This window comes from Pleurodeles waltl, chromosome 12 (genome assembly GCF_031143425.1).
Source record: "Pleurodeles waltl isolate 20211129_DDA chromosome 12, aPleWal1.hap1.20221129, whole genome shotgun sequence".
In the NCBI taxonomy this organism is placed as follows: domain Eukaryota; kingdom Metazoa; phylum Chordata; class Amphibia; order Caudata; family Salamandridae; genus Pleurodeles; species Pleurodeles waltl.
In genome coordinates this window covers 577,382,765-577,406,481 of record NC_090451.1, presented here as the reverse complement: position 1 = coordinate 577,406,481, position 23,717 = coordinate 577,382,765, and the positions used below count along the sequence as shown (strand labels likewise).

Genomic DNA, 23,717 nt, shown 5'->3' with positions numbered 1-23,717 from the left:
CTGGAGCTATTAACACAATACAAGCAAATTTATACCGGCATCTATTTATGGTGTGGAAAAACACTTTTCAAGCCCAGATCCATTTGGAGTTAAAATTGGCAAAACAAGAGCTTGCCAGACAAGAAGATTTTAGCAAACTTTGATGGTATTTGAAAGAGACCCCAAAATCTACTTTCGGACAGAGATTGGGAACCTAAATCATACAGTGCATGGCAACCATTGCCTTGGAGTATTTGAAACTACCAAGGCCAGCTTCAAAATTGCTGTGATAAAAACATTTTTCCAAAGAAATCCCTCACTTGGTCAGGAATCACACTGTGTAAACATTTAAGGCCTCAACAATATTTGACAACAAATATTTGTATACATTTGAAAATCGGATTAATCTCTTATAGAATGGACTCTTCCCCAACCAAAGACACCTGATGGTAAAAAGCATGGTAAAAAGCGAACTTGTAGACTATATGGCTATGAGAAGGAGACCCTTTTACATATCTTTAATGTGTGCCCAGCGATGAATGACAAACGAAGGATACTTTTAAAAGCACATTCAACCAGTTGCAATCAATTTAGAACTTGCAGGCAAGCTGTAGATTTGTGAGATTTATGGACCTGGTAAAGCAAATGTTTAGTAAGTACCTCACTTACTAATAAGGCATGCAATACTTTTTTTATAAATGCACATTGGCTTAAATGGTATGAACTAAGTGTAAGATTTTTTAAACCTGTTTTTTTAACAGATTTTATTGGAGTTTCAGTTCACATACACCTCAGCAATTGGGGCAGCGCCCGGGTCATTCATCTGCTAAATAAACATTGCCTTTATAGTAATTCATAATGGAAAACGGCATAGAAGAATGTGCAAGAATGGATCGATATCTGATAACATCAGAACGTCATCCCACCCATTGGGAGGGCACTCAGGCCATCCCCCCCCATTAATATAACAACATGATAGCATAACTCCCCCCTTAATTCCTCCCCCCCCTTATCTGCGTGCCTTGATTGGTCTGAACGTCATACGTAATATATGCAACAACATGGGGAAGCGGCCCCAGTTGTTCCTGTTTACCTGTTGCATTCCTTGTGGATTTTCACTTCTCCATTTCTTGTAGTTGCAATCCTTGTGAAGGATTTGTAACCTACGTCTGTACGCTGTATTTAGGGAGTAAGCGGCTCCTCTTCGGGGATGTGGTATTCCGGGCTCCACAATGCTTTCGCTAATGTCTCTCAGGCCCTTGCCCCATCTGGGGAACTTTGCACTTGTTTTGGCTTCTCTAAGTTTCACCTTACTGTCATAGCTCGCCCACAGTAATAACTCCCTCTTCCACACTGCCAACCCAGGGTCCTCTTGGATCCTTCCAATTTCTCTCTCTGCAATGATAAGTGCCAGATCCTGGAACTGGCTTGTAATTTTAGATTTAGAAGTGTACCGGAACTAACTTAATAAACAGTTCCCCGGAGTGCATGGAATGTCCTGCTTAGTAACCTCGGCTAGTGTTCCTGTGATGCTACCCCAATAATCAGCTAATTGCACACAATTCCAAAACGTGGAAAAACTCAATGTCTACCTCCCCACATCTTGGGCATTTGACACACTCCACCACATAATATTGATTGACACTCTGGTGGTCATTATGACCTTGGCAGTCATGTGACCGCCACGCCGGTGATGGCCGTAGAACACTCAACAGGCCGGCGGTAATGACTGCCAAATAATGACCATAGCGGTGATCCCTCCCATAGACAGCCAATGTACCACACCAAAGGCAAGCGTGGTACGACCACTGAACACAGCGGTAGCCACCTACAGGCAGGCGGAAGGCCAGGATCTGTCCACCATATTATGACATAGCACACCACCAGGATTTCTGGGGCAGTAGCAACAACACCAAAAGCCTGGCGTAAACACATCATATAAAAGGAGACACTCACGTACCGGGACACAGAGGAGTCTGTGGCCGCCATGGAACCTGAACTGCAAGTCTTCCCGATGCTGCACGACAACATGGCCCTCCTGGTCCAGATCCTTTGTCCTAGTAGCTGTACCCAAATCTGCAATTCGGTGACCCACGGATATCCTTGGAATGCAGCTCTGACCTGACTATGTCCTCACTTCTAATCTGCAAGTGTTATAAGGCCAAAGGGGTACTCCTAGTTGCTGACCTAGGAAACCAGCAATTGACAAAGGCACCTGCTGCAGTATAATGGGGGGTCGCTAGTGGTCACATACATGTATCGGACGTATCTTCTCCCTTTCCGAGCGCACACAACAGTCCAGGAAAGATCCTAACACCCATGTGCTGTTAGAGCTTCCAATTAGCTGTGCAGGCCGTCATGGTCTCTGGGGGTCAATATGGCATCTCCACTCTCCAGTTCTCCCTGGGTTGCTGAGCTGTGTCTATTCTCGAGCCTCTTGCCACCTTACATTTGGGATAGCAGGGCTTATGTTCTTTAAAGAAATCTTTGGGGATCACTAGGGCCAGTTGATAAATAAAGCCCCCTCAAAGGCCCACGGGGGCAGTATGGCTGGAGTGTGCACTTGCCCGGTGGGGCCATAAGACCTGATCGCCCCTATACTGTATTGTATTGTATTGTAATCGTATTTATATAGCGCTTACTACCCCTGACGAGGCATCGAAGCGCTTTTCGGTGAGTAGCACGCTACTCTGGAACCCAACAAGAATTAGTGATGGATTAGTGTCAGGAAATAATGAGTACAGTTTTAGTATTATTATGAGTTAATTTGAGCCGTGGATATGAGAGTTTGTTAGTTAGATTGACTGGAGTAATGGAGGGGTGGAGGAGGAAAGAAATCCAGAAGTGTTAATTGGGAGTATATCCTTAATTTACTCAACCTAAAGGCTTGGGATAAGTAAAGGGGGGTGGAGGAAGGAAGAGTATGTGGAAGGGTTAGGGAGAGCATAGTAGCAGGGTGAGATAAATGCGGGAGAATTTAGTAGGGTTGTGTGGGAGGTCACGTAGTAGAATGAGGTTTGGTGAGTTAGATGTGGAAGCGGAGGGAAGAGCTTAAGCAGAGTTATTTAGGAGATGAAAGTAGTAAAAAAGGATTTGGGATGAGTCGGAGTGAGAATGGAGGATAGTTTGATAGAGATATGACATATGATGATGGGTAGATAAGTGTGATAAGATGAGAGCAGGCATTCATAGATATCTAGTATACAGGGAGTGCAGAATTATTAGGCAAGTTGTATTTTTGAGGATTAATTTTATTATTGAACAACAACCATGTTCTCAATGAACCCCAAAAACTCATTAATATCAAAGCTGAATATTTTTGGAAGTAGTTTTTAGTTTGTTTTTAGTTTTAGCTATGTTAGGGGGATATCTGTGTGTGCAGGTGACTATTACTGTGCATAATTATTAGGCAACTTAACAACAAAAAAAATATATACCCATTTCAATTATTTATTATTACCAGTGAAACCAATATAACATCTCAACATTCACAAATATACATTTCTGACATTCAAAAACAAAACAAAAACAAATCAGTGACCAATATAGCCACCTTTCTTTGCAAGGACACTCAAAAGCCTGCCATCCATGGATTCTGTCAGTGTTTTGATCTGTTCACCATCAACATTGCGTGCAGCAGCAACCACAGCCTCCCAGACACTGTTCAGAGAGGTGTACTGTTTTCCCTCCTTGTAAATCTCACATTTGATGATGGACCACAGGTTCTCAATGGGGTTCAGATCAGGTGAACAAGGAGGCCATGTCATTAGATTTCCTTCTTTTATACCCTTTCTTGCCAGCCACGCTGTGGAGTACTTGGACGCGTGTGATGGAGCATTGTCCTGCATGAAAATCATGTTTTTCTTGAAGGATGCAGACTTCTTTCTGTACCACTGCTTGAAGAAGGTGTCTTCGAGGAACTGGCAGTAGGACTGGGAGTTGAGCTTGACTCCATCCTCAACCCGAAAAGGCCCCACAAGCTCATCTTTGATGATACCAGCCCAAACCAGTACTCCACCTCCACCTTGCTGGTGTCTGAGTCGGACTGGAGCTCTCTGCCCTTTACCAATCCAGCCACGGGCCCATCCATCTGGCCCATCAAGACTCACTCTCATTTCATCAGTCCATAAAACCTTAGAAAAATCAGTCTTGAGATATTTATTGGCCCAGTCTTGACGTTTCAGCTTGTGTGTCTTGTTCAGTGGTGGTAGTCTTTCAGCCTTTCTTACCTTGGCCATGTCTCTGAGTATTGCACACCTTGTGCTTTTGGGCACTCCAGTGATGTTGCAGCTCTGAAATATGGCCAAACTGGTGGCAAGTGGCATCGTGGCAGCTGCACGCTTGACTTTTCTCAGTTCATGGGCAGTTATTTTGCGCCTTGGTTTTTCCACACGCTTCTTGCAATCCTGTTGACTATTTTGAATGAAACGCTTGATTGTTCGATGATCACGCTTCAGAAGCTTTGCAATTTTAAGAGTGCTGCATCCCTCTGCAAGATATCTCACTATTTTTGACTTTTCTGAGCCTGTCAAGTCCTTCTTTTGACCCATTTTGCCAAAGGAAAGGAAGTTGCCTAATAATTATGCACACCTGATATAGGGTGTTGATGTCATTAGACCACACCCCTTCTCATTACAGAGATGCACATCACCTAATATGCTTAATTGGTAGTAGGCTTTCGAGCCTATACAGCTTGGAGTAAGACAACATGCATAAAGAGGATGATGTGGTCAAAATACTCATTTGCCTAATAATTCTGCACTCCCTGTATAACAACCCACCCAGGAGCCAAGCAATGACCCACAAACATGGCAAGCACAGAAACAACATATACACATACATACATATATATACATGCACACACACACATGAATACACACACACATATGCACATACAATACATAATTAGAACCATGGGTAAAATATACTTAGTCAAACAGGTTTAAAGAGTGTGTGTGTATTTTATTGTTACAACATAGTAGCGATACATATTTTCTAAAGAAACTATAAATAACTAGAAATATACACATAATCAGAACATTTTTTTATCAATATAGGCATATGCAGTTCATAGTTGTTTGAATATGGTGGCTATGAAGGTAAGAGCCAACTCTTGAGTAGTTTTCTGAAGACAAGAAAGTTATCTGTGGCTCTTATAGTTGGGGGTAATGAATTCCATAGTTTGGCTGCTTGAACGGAGAAGGATGTACCACCTATAGTCTTTTTCTTGTATGGTGGTGTTCTAAGGCGGGGTGCCAATCTTGAGCGGAGGTTTCTTTGTTGGATGTAATTGGTAATTTTGTTTCTGACAAAAAGGGGTCCTGTTTCACGTATAGCTTTGTGGGTGATACAAAGCAGCTTGAAAGTGCATCTTCTGGCAACGGGTAACCAGTGTAGTGCTCTCAAGGCAGGGGAGATGTGGGCTTCCGGCTTTACATGTAATAGTATCCTGGCTGCGGAATTCTGGATACGTTGTATTTTTTTCATAAAAGATAGAGATAATCCATGGTAGAGGCCATTGGCATAATCAAGTTTGGATAGTACAAGCGAGATAGTAGCTTGCATCCTTGTGTGGAAATCCGTGGTGGGGGATGATGCGTCGTAAAGTCTTCAAGGTGATGAAGCTTGTTTGTGCTCATTTGTCCACTTAGGCATTCATAGTTAACTTGGAATCCATGGTGATTCCTAGGTTTTTAATTTCCTTGGATAATTGAGGAGGTGGTCCGAGATCGTCAGGCCAGACGCACAGAGGGTCATCATTTTTCCAGTCACCACATATGAGTATTTCTGTTTTGGAGGTATTTAGTTTGAGATGGCTCCAGGTCATCCACTGATCAGCGGCTCTGAGGCAACTGAAGATTTGTGAGTTTTCAATGTTTTTGGGGCATTCTAATTTAAGTAGTATTTGTGTGTTATCTGCATAGTTGTAGCATGTGAGATGGAAATCCTTGATCAGTTCTGGTAAAGATATCATGTAGATGTTGAAAAGCAAAGGTGAGATGATTGACCCTTGGGGGACCCCTGCTTTTGTGAGGTAGGGTTCGGACGAGAAGGGGGGCGAGTGGATGATATTAGATCTTTTTTGAAGATAGGAAGTAATCCAGTCGAGAGCAATCCCTTGTATGCCGGCTTAGTGGAGTCTTTGAGTTAGGGTGTCATGGTCAACCGTATCAAAGGCAGCCGAGAGGTCCAAGAGAAGTAGTGCAGCAACTCCATTTCGGTCGACTGTGTTTTTAAGATCATCCCAGATTGCTATGAGTGCCGATTCATTGCTTCTTCCTGGGCGGGATCCAGTTTGGAAGTATAGAATTGTCCTCAATGAATTGTTACATCTGGGTGAATGCTGCTCTTTCTATCAATTTGCCCAGGAAAGGTCCATTTGTGATTGGTCTGTAGTTGTTGGGGTCTTGCGGGTCTAGGTTTGTTTTCTTTAATAAAGGTCGTATGTATGCCTTTTTCAGGTTTACAGAAAAAGTTCCTGAAGTTAAAGAGTTGTTGATGATTCTTCTTACAGGTGTGGCAGCAGAAGTAGATAGAAGAATGTTCTTGAAGATTTGTGGTGGGCAAGGGTCAGAAGGGCAATCAGAAGGTCTGCTTGCTTTGACCAAATCCATAAATTCATCCTGGGATATTTGTTTGAAGGACTGTAGAGGTTGGGTTGGTTTATTCTTAGAGGGTATTTTAGGAAAGGGGTTGGTGCTGATGTTTTCTTCTGTTTTAAATAGGAGTCCAATGTGTCTGCCTTGGTTGTGTAGTGAGTTGCCAATTTGTTTGTGAAATCTTGAGTAGTGGGATGACTTCCTTCCATGCATGTAGGTTTTCGAAATTCATTGAGAATTTTATAAAATTCCTTGGTTGTAGATTGAGCATTTTGAATTCGGTCTGAGTAGTATCTTTCTTTAGCTTTTTTGATTGATGATTTGTATATCCTGTTAAGTTTGTGTAGCTGCAGTTTGTCTTGACTGTTTGTTTTGAGCCAGATCCTCTGCAACTTTCTGATTTGTTACTTATTCTGTGTTTCTCCAAGGTGTTGGTTTTCTTTTGTTGTGTTTAGTTTTTCTGAGTGGTATTAGGATATCAAAAGCTTCCTGTAGCCACTCATAAAGTTTTGGCACAGAATTAATTGTATCTAGATCTGTGTTTGCTGTTAGTTGTGTTTCTAAGTGATCCAAATTGAGTTTGCTCCATGGTCGATAGGTGTATGTATGTAAGTAGTTGTGGGGTGTGTTGATTTGTGGAGTTGTATGTTGGAAAGTTATCATATGGTGGTCTGACCAACTGATTGGCGTGATGCTGTGAATAGTAACTAGTTCAGGCTTAGCAAAAATGACATCTAGGATGTGACCAGCGATGTGTGTGGGATTGTGTACAATCCGATGTAGGTTCAATGCAACTAGGACAGTGGTGATAGCTTTTGGATGGGGCATATTGGGTTTGTCAAACCAAATGTTTAGATCCCCAAGAATGCATAGGTTAGAGTATAGTGTAATAAGGTTTGAGACTGCGTCTAGAAAAGCCTCTGGGAATGTGGAGTTGTTAGGTGGAGGTCTGTAAAGGAGGAGAAAGTTACAGGAGGAAGTTGGAGTAGGGTGGCATCTGGTAAGGAGGGCTCCACAACCATGTATGGAGATGCTGTCTGTTTTACTGAGGTTCAATGCCTGTCTGAATATAGTAGGTAGTCCACCTCCTCTCTTGCCTATATGGTTTTGAGTGATGGTTTGATAGCCCGGAGGAACGGCTTTGTGCAACACTGGTGCCATGTCATCTCCCAACCAGGATTCAGTTATGAATAGTAAGTCAGGTTGTGTGTCTGTGAGCAGTTCGTAGATGTGGTGCTTGTTTTTTGAGAGTGATCGAGCATTTATGAGCTGGCAGTTTAGAAAAGGTGTGTTAGTGGTAGTGTTGTTTTGTTTAGGAGAAGGGTAAGTAGTATAATGTGAGCTTGAAGCAGGAGTGTTGGTAGTTGTGATAACTGTTTGAGGCTCTCAATAGTCTTGCTTTTCAATATAGTGTTCCTCTTCCAGCAGGTTAAGGAGGCATTTTTTGGGTCTGTCTGTGTGTGTGTGTGGATGGTGGACTTGGTGGCTGAGAGAGCCATGAGGAGTGTACTGTTTTTTTGTAGGGTAGTTTTATTATGTAATAGACAAGGGGATGCGAGGTTGCTATGAGTGGCATGTTTTTATTTTGTTTGCGTTTGTTTAGTGTGGATGGAGTATAGGTTAGAGGTGGTGGAGGAGCATGTGGATCATGATGTAAGGTTCTAAATTGTGCAGTGGAGGATAGGCGAGTGAATGAAAGTTGCTGGGTTGGGGTGCTTGTGGTAGGTGTTTGTGAAGAGTGAGAAAGTAGGGGTGGAGATAGGATGGAATTTGTATTCTTTGTGTAGTCCTGAGGGTGGGAGTGGGTATGACGATAAGTGTAATGTAAGTTTGTGTTGCTTTGATGTGCTGATGTTTGTGGTCGGTATTGTTTTTGTGGAATAGTGAGAGGGGATATTGGTGTAGTTGTTTTTGGTGAGGGATTTGTATGTGAGTTAGTGCTGGTAAGTGGAATTTGAGTGTTAGATGGGATGTTGATGTGTTTTGGAGATGAATGTACGAGGTGTGTAAGAGGTGATGGATGTGTGTCATGGGAGTTAGTTGCGATGACTGGAAGAGGTAATATGCGTGGTGGAGTGCAATGTGGGGATTGTATGGTTGTGTGTAATTGGTGAAGAGAGGGGAAGAGTGTTTGTAGATGGTGTGTTTGAAGGCAGGGTTTGGGCATTGTTATGATGACAGGTGGTCTGTATGGAGCAATCAGCGGATAGTGTTGTTGGTTAGTATGAGCAGAGAGTGTGTATCTGGAAGGCTGAGACTGAGAGAAATGTATACTGTAGTTTTGTATTGTGTGGGTGATGGCAGGTTGTGTTAGTGGGAGTGGACAGAGTAGTGTTTGCTGTGAGAAGGCAGGTGTTTGACTGTAGTAGTTGTGGGGGATATGTGTATATGTGTTGTATAAAGAGTATTGTGTTGGGTGATGGGGCAATGCAATCTGTCTGTGGTCAGTTTGTGATGCATGAGTTGGATGTCTTTGTAGAATATGTGTTTGCATGTTGAGGGATGTGTAGGGGCTGAAACCAATCCTGGTCAATGGAGTATTGGGCAGCATTTCTGGCCCTAGTCCCTACCTGTCCCGAACAGGCCCAAACAGGCAGCTGCCCTTGTCCTCTACGCCCTTGGCCTCCGCGCCCGGGCTGAGACGCCGTGAGTCCTAGCCTTATATAGCCCTACTGGCCAATAAGAAGCTCGTCCTAACCCTAGCCAATCCAATTTCAAGCCCTGATTCAAACAACTAATGGGAGACCCAGCCCTAATCACCAATCATAGCCCTATTCCTGACCACCAATCACAGCCCCAACCCTAAAACCAACAACCAATCAGAATCACAGCCCTATCCACCAATCACAGCCCTAGAACCAACAGCCAACCAGAATCTCAGCCCTATCCACCAATCACAGCCCTAGAACGAACAGCCAATCAGAATCTCAGCCCTATCCACCAATCATAACCCCAGCCCTGGAGCCAGCAACCAATGAAAGACCATCTCCCAACAACCTATCATAACGACATATGCAATAACCAATAAGAACTTATATAAGGAGCAAGTCAACTGAAGTCCAGTCCCTGTGGTCAGGGGGAAAGGCAACTGCTGCTCTATTCAGAATCTCCTTGGATACAGACAGGCTGAATCCACACTTCCAAGCTAGCAGAGTTTACTTTCCCGGTAAGGGAGAGTTTGTTTAAGAAACAAACACTGGAATAGCGCTGGGCGCGCATTCTAAAATCGGGCTTTTTTAAAGGCAAAAATACAGGGGGGCAGACAGTTTTTAAGCACAATTTAAATCACAGAAACAGATTAAAACACCACTTTAAAAGAGGCCAGGCTGCCTGAAGCACAGAGAGTCCACAGTAAGACAGACACAGGAAGCTGAAATAAACACTTTTGAACAAATAATACTATTTACCCAGAAGAATCTCAGGGCTCCTTACCTAGGTCTATTTGCAATCCTTGAACACTGGGCTGTATCAGGACACAGGGGAGATGCACAGAGGCTCACAAAATGTAGTCATCTGCCGTCAGGACTGCCTGCTCTTGTGCTGCTCTGGGTGGGGGCTGTATGCTTCGTACCGCTATAGGCCAAGACCAGGGCCTTTGCTCAGGTCAATCACCAGCACTTTGTGCTGATCCTAGGCTCTGGATGGCGGACCCAGCGCTGAACTGCAACCCTCTTCCTCCACATGTTGCTCCCAGCAGTTAAGGTGGTGCCCTGTCAAAACCCCCTGGTTAGGCCTCAGGGAGAATATGCTTGTCAATAGTTGGCGGTTTAGGCCTCGGGTTTACAGGCACCACTGAGAGCAAATGCCTCAACCAGTCGCAGCCCCTCCCCTGGCACTCACCCAGTGCTCCGTCGTGCTCCTGCGCTGACAGGGCTCTCTGCAGTATTCACTGGTCCGTTGTGCAATCCGCCAGGAGGAACAGCAATCACCATGTAGCACAGGGGCACCCGCCTCCTAGGATCCTAGTGGGGCTGCATTGCAGTATGGATTCAGATCCCCAGGCGAGGCCTAGCAGCGATTGGTTGCCATCTTGTCAGCACTAGCATGCTCGGCCCGTAGCAAATTTAATATCATCCGTTCTTAACCACTGTGGGACCCCTAGGTATTGGCAGGGGCCCCCAGGGCATAAGTAACTACAGGATGGTGGTGGGTGAAGGAATCAGCGGGCGGTAGCTCGGAAATCCTCCACCTACTGCATCGGCACTCGGCCATGCCCCCGTGTTTTAAACTCTTTAAGACTGGTTTTGTAACATTTGTTTTAACTTGTATTGTAAAGCTTTTTGTTAGCCGTACAATAAAAGAAATTGGATTGAAACTGCCTACCTTCCTGTAGAGGGAAAATGGTCCACTTCATATGTAGGTCACCAGGAGACAACCAGGGAAATTGCTCAATTGAGGCTATTCAGAGGTGACACATGAAACCCACAGGAATATACTATTTACACGCATCTCTCTACAGAGTCCCTAAAACTGCAGACAACGGATATTGGATATTTTGTGGTGTCCATCCAAGAAAACAAACCAGAGGAATATACTGGATACAGGCAGCCGGCATAATGCCTTCGATATTCCGCCCAGAAGAGCCAGAGTAGGAACCTTCAGAGATGCATTAGTTTCAGACAGCGAAGGTACACCATGTAAAGGATCCACCCAGGAGAGCAGATGATCAGGCAGCATCCATGAATATATCTTTTAATAATATTTTCTCCTTTTAGAAAGATTTCTTACACCAGCTGTTGATCTCCGATCCCCCAGATAATCACATCACTTTATAATCATGAAACTGGACTCCTTTGGTAGCTCAAGGTCATCCAATATACATCTGTCTAGGGACGCTTTCTTTAGGACCCTTTATGAATCTCCCTGAGGTGCACCTAGGTCTGTTAAATGAATGGGCCATGTTTATTCTCTATCACTTTCGACATCTGATCAATCTTGCATTAGTACCTCATTGGCATACCACCCTCTCTTATTTTGTTGCTTCCTGCCTTGTTTCCCTAGTACTTGTTTGGACCCCCAGCTCCAGTTATGCCATTGCTTGTACTGTCCCACATCTCCTCCCCCACCAGAGTCCCCTCTCAACCCCTCCTTCCAGGTATGTAAACCTTGGCACCCAGGTAAAAAGTTGAGATAGGAATGGTCTTTCCCTGTTTTGGTTTGTTATTAATGAGATTGAACAGGCGTTAAATTTTGACGTTTTACAGTTATTTTGTTAAAACAGCATTTCCATTTTTTAATTCAGATGCTTTGAAGATGGAGCAAGACCTAGAAGCAAATCTGATGGAGCATTCTTATGTAAAAGGAGGCGATTGCAGCACTAATGCCCATACGCGTAAGTTACTAATGCCTGTCACCCTTTAATTTCTAGACGTCTGTGAGACTACCTCAGCAGATTATATTACACATGCTCCTCAAATGTTCCATTACTTCACCTTTCCAGTAAGGGAACAAAACTCTAGTGAAGGTTTTGGGAACAGGTGTAGAGAGTAGGTAAAACCTCATGGTATGGTGAGCATAGTAAACACAATGCTAGGTACCAGCGAGAGAGTTAGGGGGTAACTGTATGAGAGCGCTGATAGCTTGATGTGACAGACATGTTGTAAAATCAGTAGTCCATCTACTATTATGGACAAGTAATACCAGAGGACACCACTGAACTGTGCAACATCGATAAATATATGCAACAAGCTGTAGCCAAACATACCAGCATAGTTTGTAATAACCCCCACTCCTTCACTGGTGAATGGGAAAGCCACAGTAGTGGAAGATTATGTGGCTTCTTCAGGTAGCAGTGAGTTTTAAAACCAGATAGTCTCTAAAGTTTCAACTTTGAGAATGTCAGCTTGTTTTCCCATGCCCTTGACACCTTCACTCAATTATTAACCCTTTTCATATCTTGAGTCTTGTTTGTCCAGTCTGCAGTAGGTGCCCGTACTGTTGGTTGTAGTCTGCAACGCAGGCCTTCATGTGGAATTAGAAAATCAGCACATTTCATGACAGTGCAGACTTATTACTGCAGTGATTCTTTTAATGTAGGAAATACCACCAAAAAGTCAAAGACTTCAACAAGAATTAAAGGAGCAGGAGATAATTATTCCATAAACCGACAGTACTCTGTGAGAAGAGGAAACATCTGTAGCTCCACAGGTAATTGCTTAGTAAATTTTGAAATTTTAACTTCTTTACTCTGTGTCTGCTGCCTCGTTGTGGTAGGAAGAACATTTATGAGATGGGCAAGGTTGCTCCTGTGTGAGCGCTGTTTGCTCCTGTTATTCAAAACTGTAGCAACAGTAAAGTTACTGGTATTGTAACATTTATGTAGTGCTTACTACCCGATGTGGGGCACTGAAGCACTTGCCTACCTGGGTAGCACACTACACCATGTAGGGTGTTGGTTTGGAAGTGTTCTTTGTTCTGATCCTATGTAAGAAGTGTTTGCATGTGGTGCGTGATGACAACCGAGGTACAATTATCGTGTTTTGGGGTGCAGCACTTAGCAATGTGATGGATGAATAAGTGTGAGAGACGGGGTGAAGATTGTGATTTTAAGTAAGCTGGCAGCTTTGAGCCGCTCTGCAGGTTCCAGTGTGGTACTACTTATGATCACAGTGCGCTTACTCTACTGGTGGGTCCATTCTGAGAAATTTTGTTTACAGTTTGTTCCTGAGCAGGAGATCTGCTGGAATGGACTTTAATGTCATCCTAAATCTGTTTGTCATTACGGGGTGTCAAGAAGTGGTCATGGTATGTAGGTTGTTGGACATCTCAAGACATGGCTGTTCGAGCAGTAATAGCCGTCCCCCCTCCCCCAGCGCCTTGAGACCCTCACGGGTGAGTAGTGCACTTTACAAATACTCTGATTGATTGGAACCTGCAGTGGTGGATTAAATTCCCCCATTTGCCAGCAGCATGTAGCAGATCTCTTTTATTTGTCCATGGAGATTCAGTTATTGATAGGGAATTTAATTGCTGTGGACTGGTACAGTACTGGGTGATGGACTTGACCTGTAGCAGTTTCTTAGGTGAGTGCGAGAGTGTCAAGCAGCATAAAGAGTTATGCAGCTTGTATGAGCTACAATTGACTGCTTGGTCGTTGAGTGTTATAGTATTACAATTAGTGTAGGCCTGGATGATTATTTTTGTGTTGAAGCTGCTTGTGTATAACACTTACTACCCATGAAGATGCACTAAAGCCCTTTAAGGCAAGCAGCACACTGCTCCCGAACCGAGTTTTTTTTCTTCTCTTCAGTGGTTATTGTTACTTATTGAAATTAGTGCTGTGCTCTTAAGGAAACCATGCAATGCATTTACTCCTGTTTCTATGTGGTAGAGTAACTTAATGGGAGTTACGTGTGATATTTAGGGCAACAGAGTGTGTGTGAATTAATGCAAATGGTTTGCTGTTAGTAAATGAGCTACAGTAGATTAGATGTTAAGTGCCAAGTAGAGGTTGTCATCTTTGAAAGCTGTGTGGGCAGTATACAGACATTCTATGATATAGGTTAAGGCAAAGATGCATGTGATTTGAAGTAATTTGTGCTCAAAGTGAGGAGGCAAGCAGAGGATGGAAAGAAGGAAAGTCATGTAGGAGAAAAGGAGAGGCAACAATTTGGGGTTTTAAATAAGTCAATTTTCATGATAATACAGCAGAGGACCTTTTCAGACCACATGCACCAATATGAAAATGAAAAACTGTGGAACAAAACCTCATAAGTGCTTAATTTCAGCCAGTGGTTGCCAGTGGGGGTCACTGGCACACATTTTTCGGAACAGCACTTATTTTTGCTCGTTGGACATTTCTCAAGAGAGGGAAAAACACACAAACGGGAAGGAAGGAAGAATAGAAAGATGGAAAAACCATCACCAAGGGAAAAAGCAGACACCTGCAAGTGTGAAATAAACAGAGCTGACAGGGATTAAAGACATCCGATGTGGATTCAGGGCCTCATAGCTTTGGTATGCTTCTGAGCAACACTTTGAGCCCAGCACTCATCATTTTATAAAATGAGCAGTGCTAGCACATATGATAGCACTATACAGGGATCCCTGATAAGCACTACAATCAAGCAAACAGTCCCACTCCTGAAAGGCAACTTGTATACCACTGTCCAGCAAGAACAGCCGATCAACTCAAGGGCTGGAATCAAAAAGTAATGGCCAGAAGCATATATTGGGAAAAGCAGAGCGGTTTAGACTTTGCTCAATGACATGGGTAACCCCAAGATAAAAGTAACAAGAGAGTCCATAGGGCAAATGATGCAAACACTGAATAGGAGATTCTGTAAATGTTAGGGAAGATATCTATCCTGAAAGAGAAGGAATTGAAGCCTTTGGGAAATGAAGAGCATTCTTTAATATGGTCCAGTTTCAGAGTTGGACAGTGTGCAAAGTCCAGACTGAAAGTTTTGCCAGAACTTCTCTTAACACTGATTTCATTAATTTAATTCCTTGGATACATCTCAGTGAAATCACAGGGTAGATAACACAGGCATGGCTGCATTACCAAAGGATGCATGTATCTCGGTGCCATTAAAAGTGAGCTGTGTCTGCAGATAATAAATAACCACCAATAGTTTGAAAACATTTGGTTCTGTTTTGATGTTGGCATCCTGATTCGAGAGGCTGGAGTGTCAAAGCAACAGTTCGACAAGAAAACAGCCCCTTGCCAATGTGCCATTGCAACTCAGGACAGAACTACTGGCTCAAAATATTTGTCTTTTCTCTTGTATTTCCTAGTGGCTCATTTGAAGAGACACCCTGCTTGCATCTGCGAGGATGCATGTCCATGGTGTAGAAACCACTTAGGCGTGTTCTAGTGAATGCTCAGCAGCAAGTGTTGGAGTTGCTCAGGCTTCACTGCTGACTTAAAACTTCAAGTGGATTCTTCCTACCGTTTCTATACCAGTCAAGGGCAGTAGGCCCTTAGCCCTGAGTTGCATTATTTCTCCACCTACTTCATTTCACTTTCAAGTATAGGTGGAAATGCATGATTGCAGCAATACGAGGAGAGCGTTCTGCTCTCCCAATAGCAAAACGCTTCCTACACAGGCCGAAACCCACACCCTTCAAGCAAAGCACATCAATAAAATAATGTTGTTATAAACTAGTGTGTTCTGTCTCTCACTCATCCAGACCTCAACACTCGCCTTAGCACAGTGCCGCATGTCAGGATAAGACCACCACTCCGGTCAGTGACATACAGCACTAAAGCGCATTATGCGTTTAGTAATGGAGTGTGATTGAGGTAGAGGATTACACCAAGATGGAGCTAAGATTCAAAAGCTTCCACCTGTATACCTTTACACATTTAAGTTGGGCACATTCCTCAGGTTTAGCATTTCCTGCTTGAAACGGAAAAGATGAGTGATGCAGTTTCTCAGTTATGGATGGGGGACGAGATAAAAGGCCTTTTGTTAAGCAAAACGCCTACATTCTGTGCTGTCCTGTTGGGTGCAGTTTCACATAACAATTCTTCTGCATTTTAGAATAGCCTAGCCCTTTGTAATCAGCGTGGATAATCTTTTGTTAGTGTTTAAGACCTGGGGGCTCTTTTTCCTCCTAAGATTTGTTTAATTGTGGTGAATCTAGTGGCTGATTCTGGGCTATTTTCCAGTTTAAACACTTCAGTTTATAGTACAACTGTTACTCCCTGGAATTTAGGAATGTCTATTTATATATTAGCATTTCCTGCTTACATGAGGTTTCTAGTCACTTTTAAATACATTGTGTGGCCAAAAGCATTAATTCATAGAGAACTCAGGTATGTCAAGGGATAAGGGCTTATGAAAGACTAACAATATTTAAAAATGTTTTTCCTGTCCAGTAGGCCTTCCTCCTCTTAATACTGAATTGGTAGCAGCTTTCATGGATCCCATTAGTACAAATGACAAAGAATGCAGTCCAGGTCTTAGCTCAGGTATGTTTAAATGTTGTTGCACTGTTAAAGTACTTCATTTTGACTTGAGTACCTTGTTTACAGCTCATGTAAATCATAAATATCCTTCGGATTGTACAACGCCGATGAATATTGACTGACTTCCTTCACTCCCCGCACCATATTCGTTTTAGATATTAGTTTAATTTAAAGACGCTCGTGTGAAATCTGTTCTGTATTAGACCTTTAGTGACGGCATGATTTTACAATTACTGGGAATTGAGAAATGTCTGCAGTGCCAACAAGTGGATTCGTTAAATTGTCACACCTACCTGACTATTATTATGTATATAGTTGCCTGCTGGCTAAACCTTTTAATTCAGTATTGCCTGGGGAGTCAGTTCAATCTCAGTTTAGAAAAGTATTTTCTCCAGTTTTGTTTTTTACCGTTTGAATAATCTCTTAAATGGAAATTATAAACCATTCATTACAATTATGGCAAATATTTTTGCTGGTTTGAGGAGTTGATAGGATGTAACCTGTCTTTGTTAATACTCGGGAAACCCTTGTCTGCTGAAACGTATTGCTTGACGGAATTTTAGATTTGGTGGCAGTTAGGTAAATTGTCTTGTTAGCCATGTTCCTTGATGCACAGAAGACATTCATTCTTGTAAACTGTGAATTTGTATGATATGTGTAAGTTTGATTTTACCTCACAGTTCTGCAGATCACTCATGCACGAATATATGAAGAGGCCTCTCCTTTACGTCTTAGTAGTTGCTCTAGACAAATTAAAATTTCATCATGAACTGTGCAGGGATACTTCTGTTCACTTTATTTATAGAGCCTTCTTTGATGAGGGTGAGTCGAAGACATTTTACGCCTTGTTGGCATTCTGGACATGGCTCTTAACCTATGATATTGTACTGTAGTCTGCACTTTGCCTCTCTAGCTAGGACAGAGTCTTAGTGTATGTGCAAGACTTTGCAAGGTTGTTCGCATAGTGGACTAACAGTACAAAATAGAGGTGATCTAGTGCATCTAATAGTATTTTTCTCTTAGCTTTTTGAATTGGGGTATCCCCCTCTCTCCTGTAAAATATTTTGGGTTCATGTTCTCGGCAGACATATCGCAACCTAGTTTCGCTGCTTCCCTGATGAATCAGGTATAGAAGTGAGGATGGGGTGTGGCCTAACAAGATGGCAGATTAGACACAAACGTCAGGCTCCCAACTGGATTTAATGAGGATATTCACTCTTTCTTGAGTGCTGAATAGTTGGAAACAGCTTGAGAGATGAGATCTAGAAGACACATATTGCAGGGCCACACAGGAAAATAATCCAAAAACAGGAAGAGCTGGTGGCCAGGGCGGAGGATGATCGACTGCAAAGCTGCGCACATGGATGGCTAAGCAGATAACATCAGAGCTGACTTTCATAGCAAGGAATCGGAAGGCTCATCAGCACCTTGTGGAGAAGAGCATCCCAGAGGAGAGGCTGTGCAGCAGACTGCGACACAAGGCATGTGGTCGGCGGGTTGCAGAGTTGGTGGTGCTGCAAGCAAAATGACCTGCTTTCTTCGCTGCACACATTAACCTTTCTTCCTCCCTTACTCCAAGGGACATTGGCACCACTCAGGGGCCCATAGATAGCCTAAGTGTGAGCCAAGAGAAGCGCAGCAATCTGCCTTCAGGAAGAGCCAGACCCACAGATAGAACAGTCTGCGAAGAACTTAAATGAAGAGACTTGGTACAGGTGACACGTTGGGAAAGTGTGTACAACATAAAATGCTGAGTTGACAGTGTACCTAGGCTATAAAAGCAATCAGATAACGCTTGGTGGGAAAAGGGAAAATAACTCAAGAAAACAAACTAGTCCAATACCAACAAAATACCACATTTCAAGTAAAATACAAAAGGAGTAAAGATGCTATACGTGGCAATCCAGGCCTGCTCTTCTTTGGTACAGACACTCCTAAATAGTTGTCTAGACCCTGGATAAATCCAAATCCCTTCAGCCACACATGCAAGCACACTAAAGCCTAAACTAGTAACAAATATGGAAGTATCTTATACCGATGTGGCAATGAAAGCATCTTGCTGCATACCAGTGCTGTTAAGTTGAACACAGTGCTGAAGGTCAATAAAGACTCCATTGAGGCACTTAAAATTAAGATGGATACACTGGCAGTATAACTCACCTTTCTGCAAGCCGACCAGGCGAAGATAACTGAGAGTTGCAGAAAATTAAGTAACATGAATGGTGGTGCAGCCCACTGTGTAGAATTTGTAGGAAGAAGTGATAGACCACACTGCTGCATGCTCTTCTTAGAATTTAGGGTGGAACACGTAGAGGTCTGCTCTAATAATAAAGGTTCTTGAGAAGGTTGTAGACTCAAGTATGGAGTTATATCTTGTGCAATGGTTGATCCTGGTTGCCTATCTGAGTTCTTCTCAGTGGAAAGAGCACACAGGGTCCCATTGGCAATATAAATACCTGGTGCAGCCCCAAGGGCAGTGGAATCTCCCTTACTCAACTATAGAGCTAGTGGCTGTCTCCTATAGATGGCATGACACAATGGTTTGTACGAAATGCCAGATAGCAAGATTTTTTGCTTCCCCTATTGAACAGGTGCTAAGTAACAACAGCAAATTAAATTCTTAAAAGTCAATCAGGCCCTCTAAACTCTAGATTTAAAACATATGTTGGTGTTTCAAGACAAATAAAAGGCACTAGGCAGTAAAGTTGTCTCTCTTCTTAACAGCCCTCCCAGCGGCCAAAGAATGAAAAGACAAAAATTGGTGGCCGAATATTACATGGAGAAAATTCGGCTTGTGGGACACAGAACAAATAAGAGATGCTGAAAATGAAAGACACCAATTCCACACAGGCACAGAAGGAACCCATAGAGCATGAAGACACCATCACACAGATTACAGCCTGGCTAGACAGACTACAGGTTGGAGAAGGGGATTCATCAGACTTCAACACAATGACACAAGACTTTGCAGAGGGGGAAGAGATCCCAGAAGAAGGAAGAGGCTCATATCCGACAGACTGTGACAGTCAAAGACCTATATTGCATCTTACAAAAGCAGCCAAAACCCCTGCTAGTCACAGACACCTAATTGAACTGTCACAAGAACTGGAACGTTAGTACTCAGGTGATTTTTCACTTCTCTCCTCCTGGCTGAAAGTTCATACTTTGACAAACCCTACAGTGAGAAATAGAAGATGGAAACCAAAATGCAGCTAAATCAAACAAATGGGCAGCCATTACAATTAGATAGCCACAACATGATAGATTCCTGTAGAGGGTCAAATACATAAAATTAATCATCATCCCCCTCTCATGCCCAAAAGGCTGTGCAATAGAGGAAGTAGGGACATACTTGCTGATAAACAGATGGAATGGGTGCTTGTGACATTTCATAGCCATGGCCAGGAGAAAAATCCTATTTGAGGCATGTGTGGCTGTAGATACACATGCTAAGATACACATGCTCAGCATAATCCTGCCATCTAGTGTTGGGCATGGATGTGTGCAAGTTTTTCTTCGAAGAAAGTCTTTAGAGTCCAAAGGAAGTGTGATTCCTCCTCTTGCTCTATGCACATGGTCATCGACTCCATTGTTAGATTATTTTCTTTCACCGATGAATTTGGGCATGTGTTCTTCTGCTCCGGTTCTCCACCATCATCACAGACTTTTCTCGGTAATGCCTATTCTCCATCACTATTATTATGATTGCAGTGCTTTCTCTTTCTGTCTCTCGCGCTGTCTCTCGCGCTCTCTCTCTGTCTCTCGCGCTTTCTCTCATCGACTCAACGTCAATTTTGTTGGGGTGACTCGCATCGACCTTGGCTCCACATGGGCCTTTGCCCTTTAGGGCGCAGCTCTCATCCTTGGCATTCCCCCTGCACTGTTTCCACTGAGTGATGGAGCAGACTCCTTTTTGCTTTTGTCCCTGGTGTTGGTCAAAATATCCTTGCACCAATATTCACCAGGTGTGTAACCTGTGCCTCTCCCCTGAGAACCAAAAGGCCAGCTGCCAGGCCAGCCACTCCTTTAGGTCCAAGAAGACATTTTGTGATCGTCAAGCTTGACGTCTCAAGATGTCCCACAGGAGCGTTGACCAAACATCGGATCTCTTCAGACCCGAGGACCTTCAAAAAAAGATACAAACACAACTGTTGCCAACAGATAAAGGGACCTTCTTCCTCGATGATAGCTCCGGCTCTGAGATCAAGATGCTACATCTCCCTCCAGCTGAGCCAGCCGTGAGTACAATGACCCCTGTCCCTCGACCTCGACCCCTGTCAGGCCACAGCAGAGGGTCGACAACCCAGTCCAAACAGACCTAAAGACGTTGTCAGGGCATGGTCAGCACCGACCATCTGTTCTGAATATACCCAGCCCCAGCTTGGCACCGAAAAAGCCTTCCAGGCCCCATGCTTTGGAGTGGAGTCAGCATCTTGTGCCTCAAAGCCAAATCGACCTTTGGAGCAGAAACACTCATTGTCGAAACACTGCTCAATGCCAGCTCCCGAAAAGAGTTGTTTTGGAACCCAAAACTCTGGCACTGAAACCCTTGGCGTCAGAGCCCAAACCTTTATACCTAGCAAAGCAGTGCATGGCTCAGGCCCTGTGAAACCTGTGCTTCAAATACTATCGGAGGAAATTGACTCACGGCAAAAGCACAGTATGATCCACCCTGATCCTGGATGAATAATTGCCAGACCTCCACACACCGATTCCCAGCCATCTAAGAGACAACTTTCTTTTGATGATGCCTTGGATGCTCCACCTCCACCCAAGCACAGGAAGAAAATAGACCAAGCCACAAGCCCTGTGCACATCAGCCCCCCACCAACACTGGCTACGCACCATTCACCTTCGCCACCTGCTTCACCTTTAGCCCCTGCACCATATTCTCCAGAGGGTTCATTACACTCCAACTTAGAGGGGGTCACTTTCCAGCCACAAAACAGTCCCTGGGACACATGATACAGACACACCAGCTGGCCCACTTATTTGATTGAGAACATCTTTTTGGTCCTCAGGCCGGACACTCTCCTTGAAAAGATCAAAAAAGATAATAAGACAGCTAAGGCTGTGTTAACGTTACGGACACCATCTAACCAAGACTTCTTTCGCTGCTCCTCATACCTTAGAGGCTCCAAGACCACCTCTCCTGAGACTTCCACTACATACCAAAAACCTCAGACCCAAACCACCTTTCCTAGGGGACACTACAGAGGCTCATACGGAAGTAATGACTCCAAAGGTAGAGGCAAAGGAGGATTTACAAAGCCATCCTCGCCAAACAAAAAATACTGACCCCAGTCATTCCCCCGATCACACAAAAGCTGTCGGGTCGACTACAAAGGTTCTTTCCCATCTGGTGGAACATCACCTCTGACCAGTGGTTGTTTGATATTATCCAGCATGGTAATGTTCTGGAGCTCACTTCCACACATCAGAGCACGCCATTTCGAAAGACAAACTTTCCACACAACATCAGCAGTTGCTCAGGTAAGAAGTACAAGCACTCCTCAAAAAAGATGCTATAGAACCTGTTTCACTTCACCAGCAGGACACAAGAGTCTATGCGCTAAACTTCCTTATTCCCCCAAAATATGCGTCCCTGAGACCAATCTTGGACCTTGTATCCTTAAACGACTACATTCTCTCAGAACACTTTCAAATGGTCACTCTTCAAGATATCATTCCGTTGTTAAAACATTGTTAGACTTCATGGCCACACTTGACCTCAACGGTGCTTACTTTCACATTCCTGTTCCCGCGGCACATCGCCCTTATCTCAAGTTTGTAATAAAAGGTCAGCATTTCTAGTTCAACAAATGCCTTGTGGTAGTAGCTGCTCACTTGTAGGCCAAACACATCTTTCCATATCTAGAAGACTGGTTCATCAAAAATACAGCTTGTCAAAAGTGCTTCCAACACACTCAGGTTACCATAAACTTACTTCACCAACTTGGGTTTACAATCAATGCCATAAATCCCATCTCCAACCCCTTCAGATCCAACCTTACCTAGGAGCAATTCTCAAACCAGGACTGGGAATAGCTTGCCCCAATACTGCCAGGATACAATGTTTCAAGGCACTCATTCCCCACTTCCAACCAGGTCAACAGATAGGAGTGAGGACAGTCATGCATTTCCTCTGTATGATGGCTTCATGTATAGCCATAGTACCTCACAGCAGACTTAACATGCATCCATTGCAGGAATGCTTAACGCACCAGTGGACTCAAGCGGAGGGTCAATGGGAAGATGTAGAGTTGGCCAGCTGTCAACCTTGCCACTCTGCAGTGGTGAAGCACAAACATCCTGTTAAAAGGAAGGCCTTTCTTAGACTCCGTACCGCAGACAACTATAACAATGGATGCCTCTCTCATAGGATGGGGAGTGCATCTCCACGATCTAACTCTCAAGGGCCAATAGAGACACAGTCTGAGACATCTCCACATCAGTCACTGGAGTTACTAGCTGTTCACCTTGCACTGAAAGCCTTCCTTCCTCACCTCATTGGTAAGGTTGACCTGATCAGAATTGACAACATGACAGCCATGTATTATCTCCTAAAGCAAAGGGGCACCAGGTCCCTTCAGCTTTCTCATTTAGCCCAGACCATTTGGAGGTGGGCTCTCTGATGCAGTATTCACCTGTTAGTAGAGTACCTACTGGGAGTGGACAACAACGTTGCACGCCAACAAGTCTATGAGTGGGAACTCCATCTGCAAGCCCTCCTTCAATACTTCCAATGTTGAGAACAACCGCAAATAGACCTCATCACCACAGAAGAAATTGCGAAATGGTCAGACTTTGCATCCAGGTTCCAACACCTGCAGGCCAAGGGCAACTCAGTATGGATGAATTGGTCTGGGATATTTGCTTATGCTTTTCCACCTCACCTACTGCTTTTGTTTGCAGTTTGAAAACTCCAGCAGACGTATCTCACCCTCATTGTGGTGCCTCTCACATGGGAAAGACAACCATAGTTTACTGGACTTCTAAAACTGTCAGTATTTCCCCACAATGTACTGCTGAAAAGGCACAACCTTCTCATGCAGAACCATGGAGACATCCGCCATCCACACCCCAGGTCCCTCAACCTTGCGATCTGGCTCCTGAAGTCCATGAATTTGGTTACCTCAGTCTTCCACAACAGTTTATGCACATTCTTAAAGAGGCACGCAGATGTGCTTCTCGTGCCTGTTACACTGCTAAATGGAAAAGATTTG

The 23,717-nt window shown here is 43.7% G+C and overlaps 1 protein-coding gene across 11 annotated transcripts in view; it reads left to right on the top strand.

Annotated features, from left to right (window-relative positions):
* LOC138268241 (butyrophilin subfamily 3 member A1-like) overlaps positions 1–23,717 on the top strand; it is a 330,155-nt gene that overhangs the window by 77,298 nt on the left and 229,140 nt on the right. For 4 of the 11 annotated variants that reach the window (XM_069217712.1, XM_069217707.1, XM_069217711.1 and 1 more), the window contains 3 exons: positions 11,821–11,910; positions 12,615–12,725; positions 16,402–16,494. In XM_069217712.1, the coding sequence (XP_069073813.1) occupies positions 11,821–11,910; positions 12,615–12,725; positions 16,402–16,494 (294 nt within the window). The remainder of the gene's footprint in view (positions 1–11,820; positions 11,911–12,614; positions 12,726–16,401; positions 16,495–23,717) is intronic. The other 7 variants (XM_069217710.1, XM_069217716.1, XM_069217709.1 and 4 more) reach the window with 5 other exon arrangements.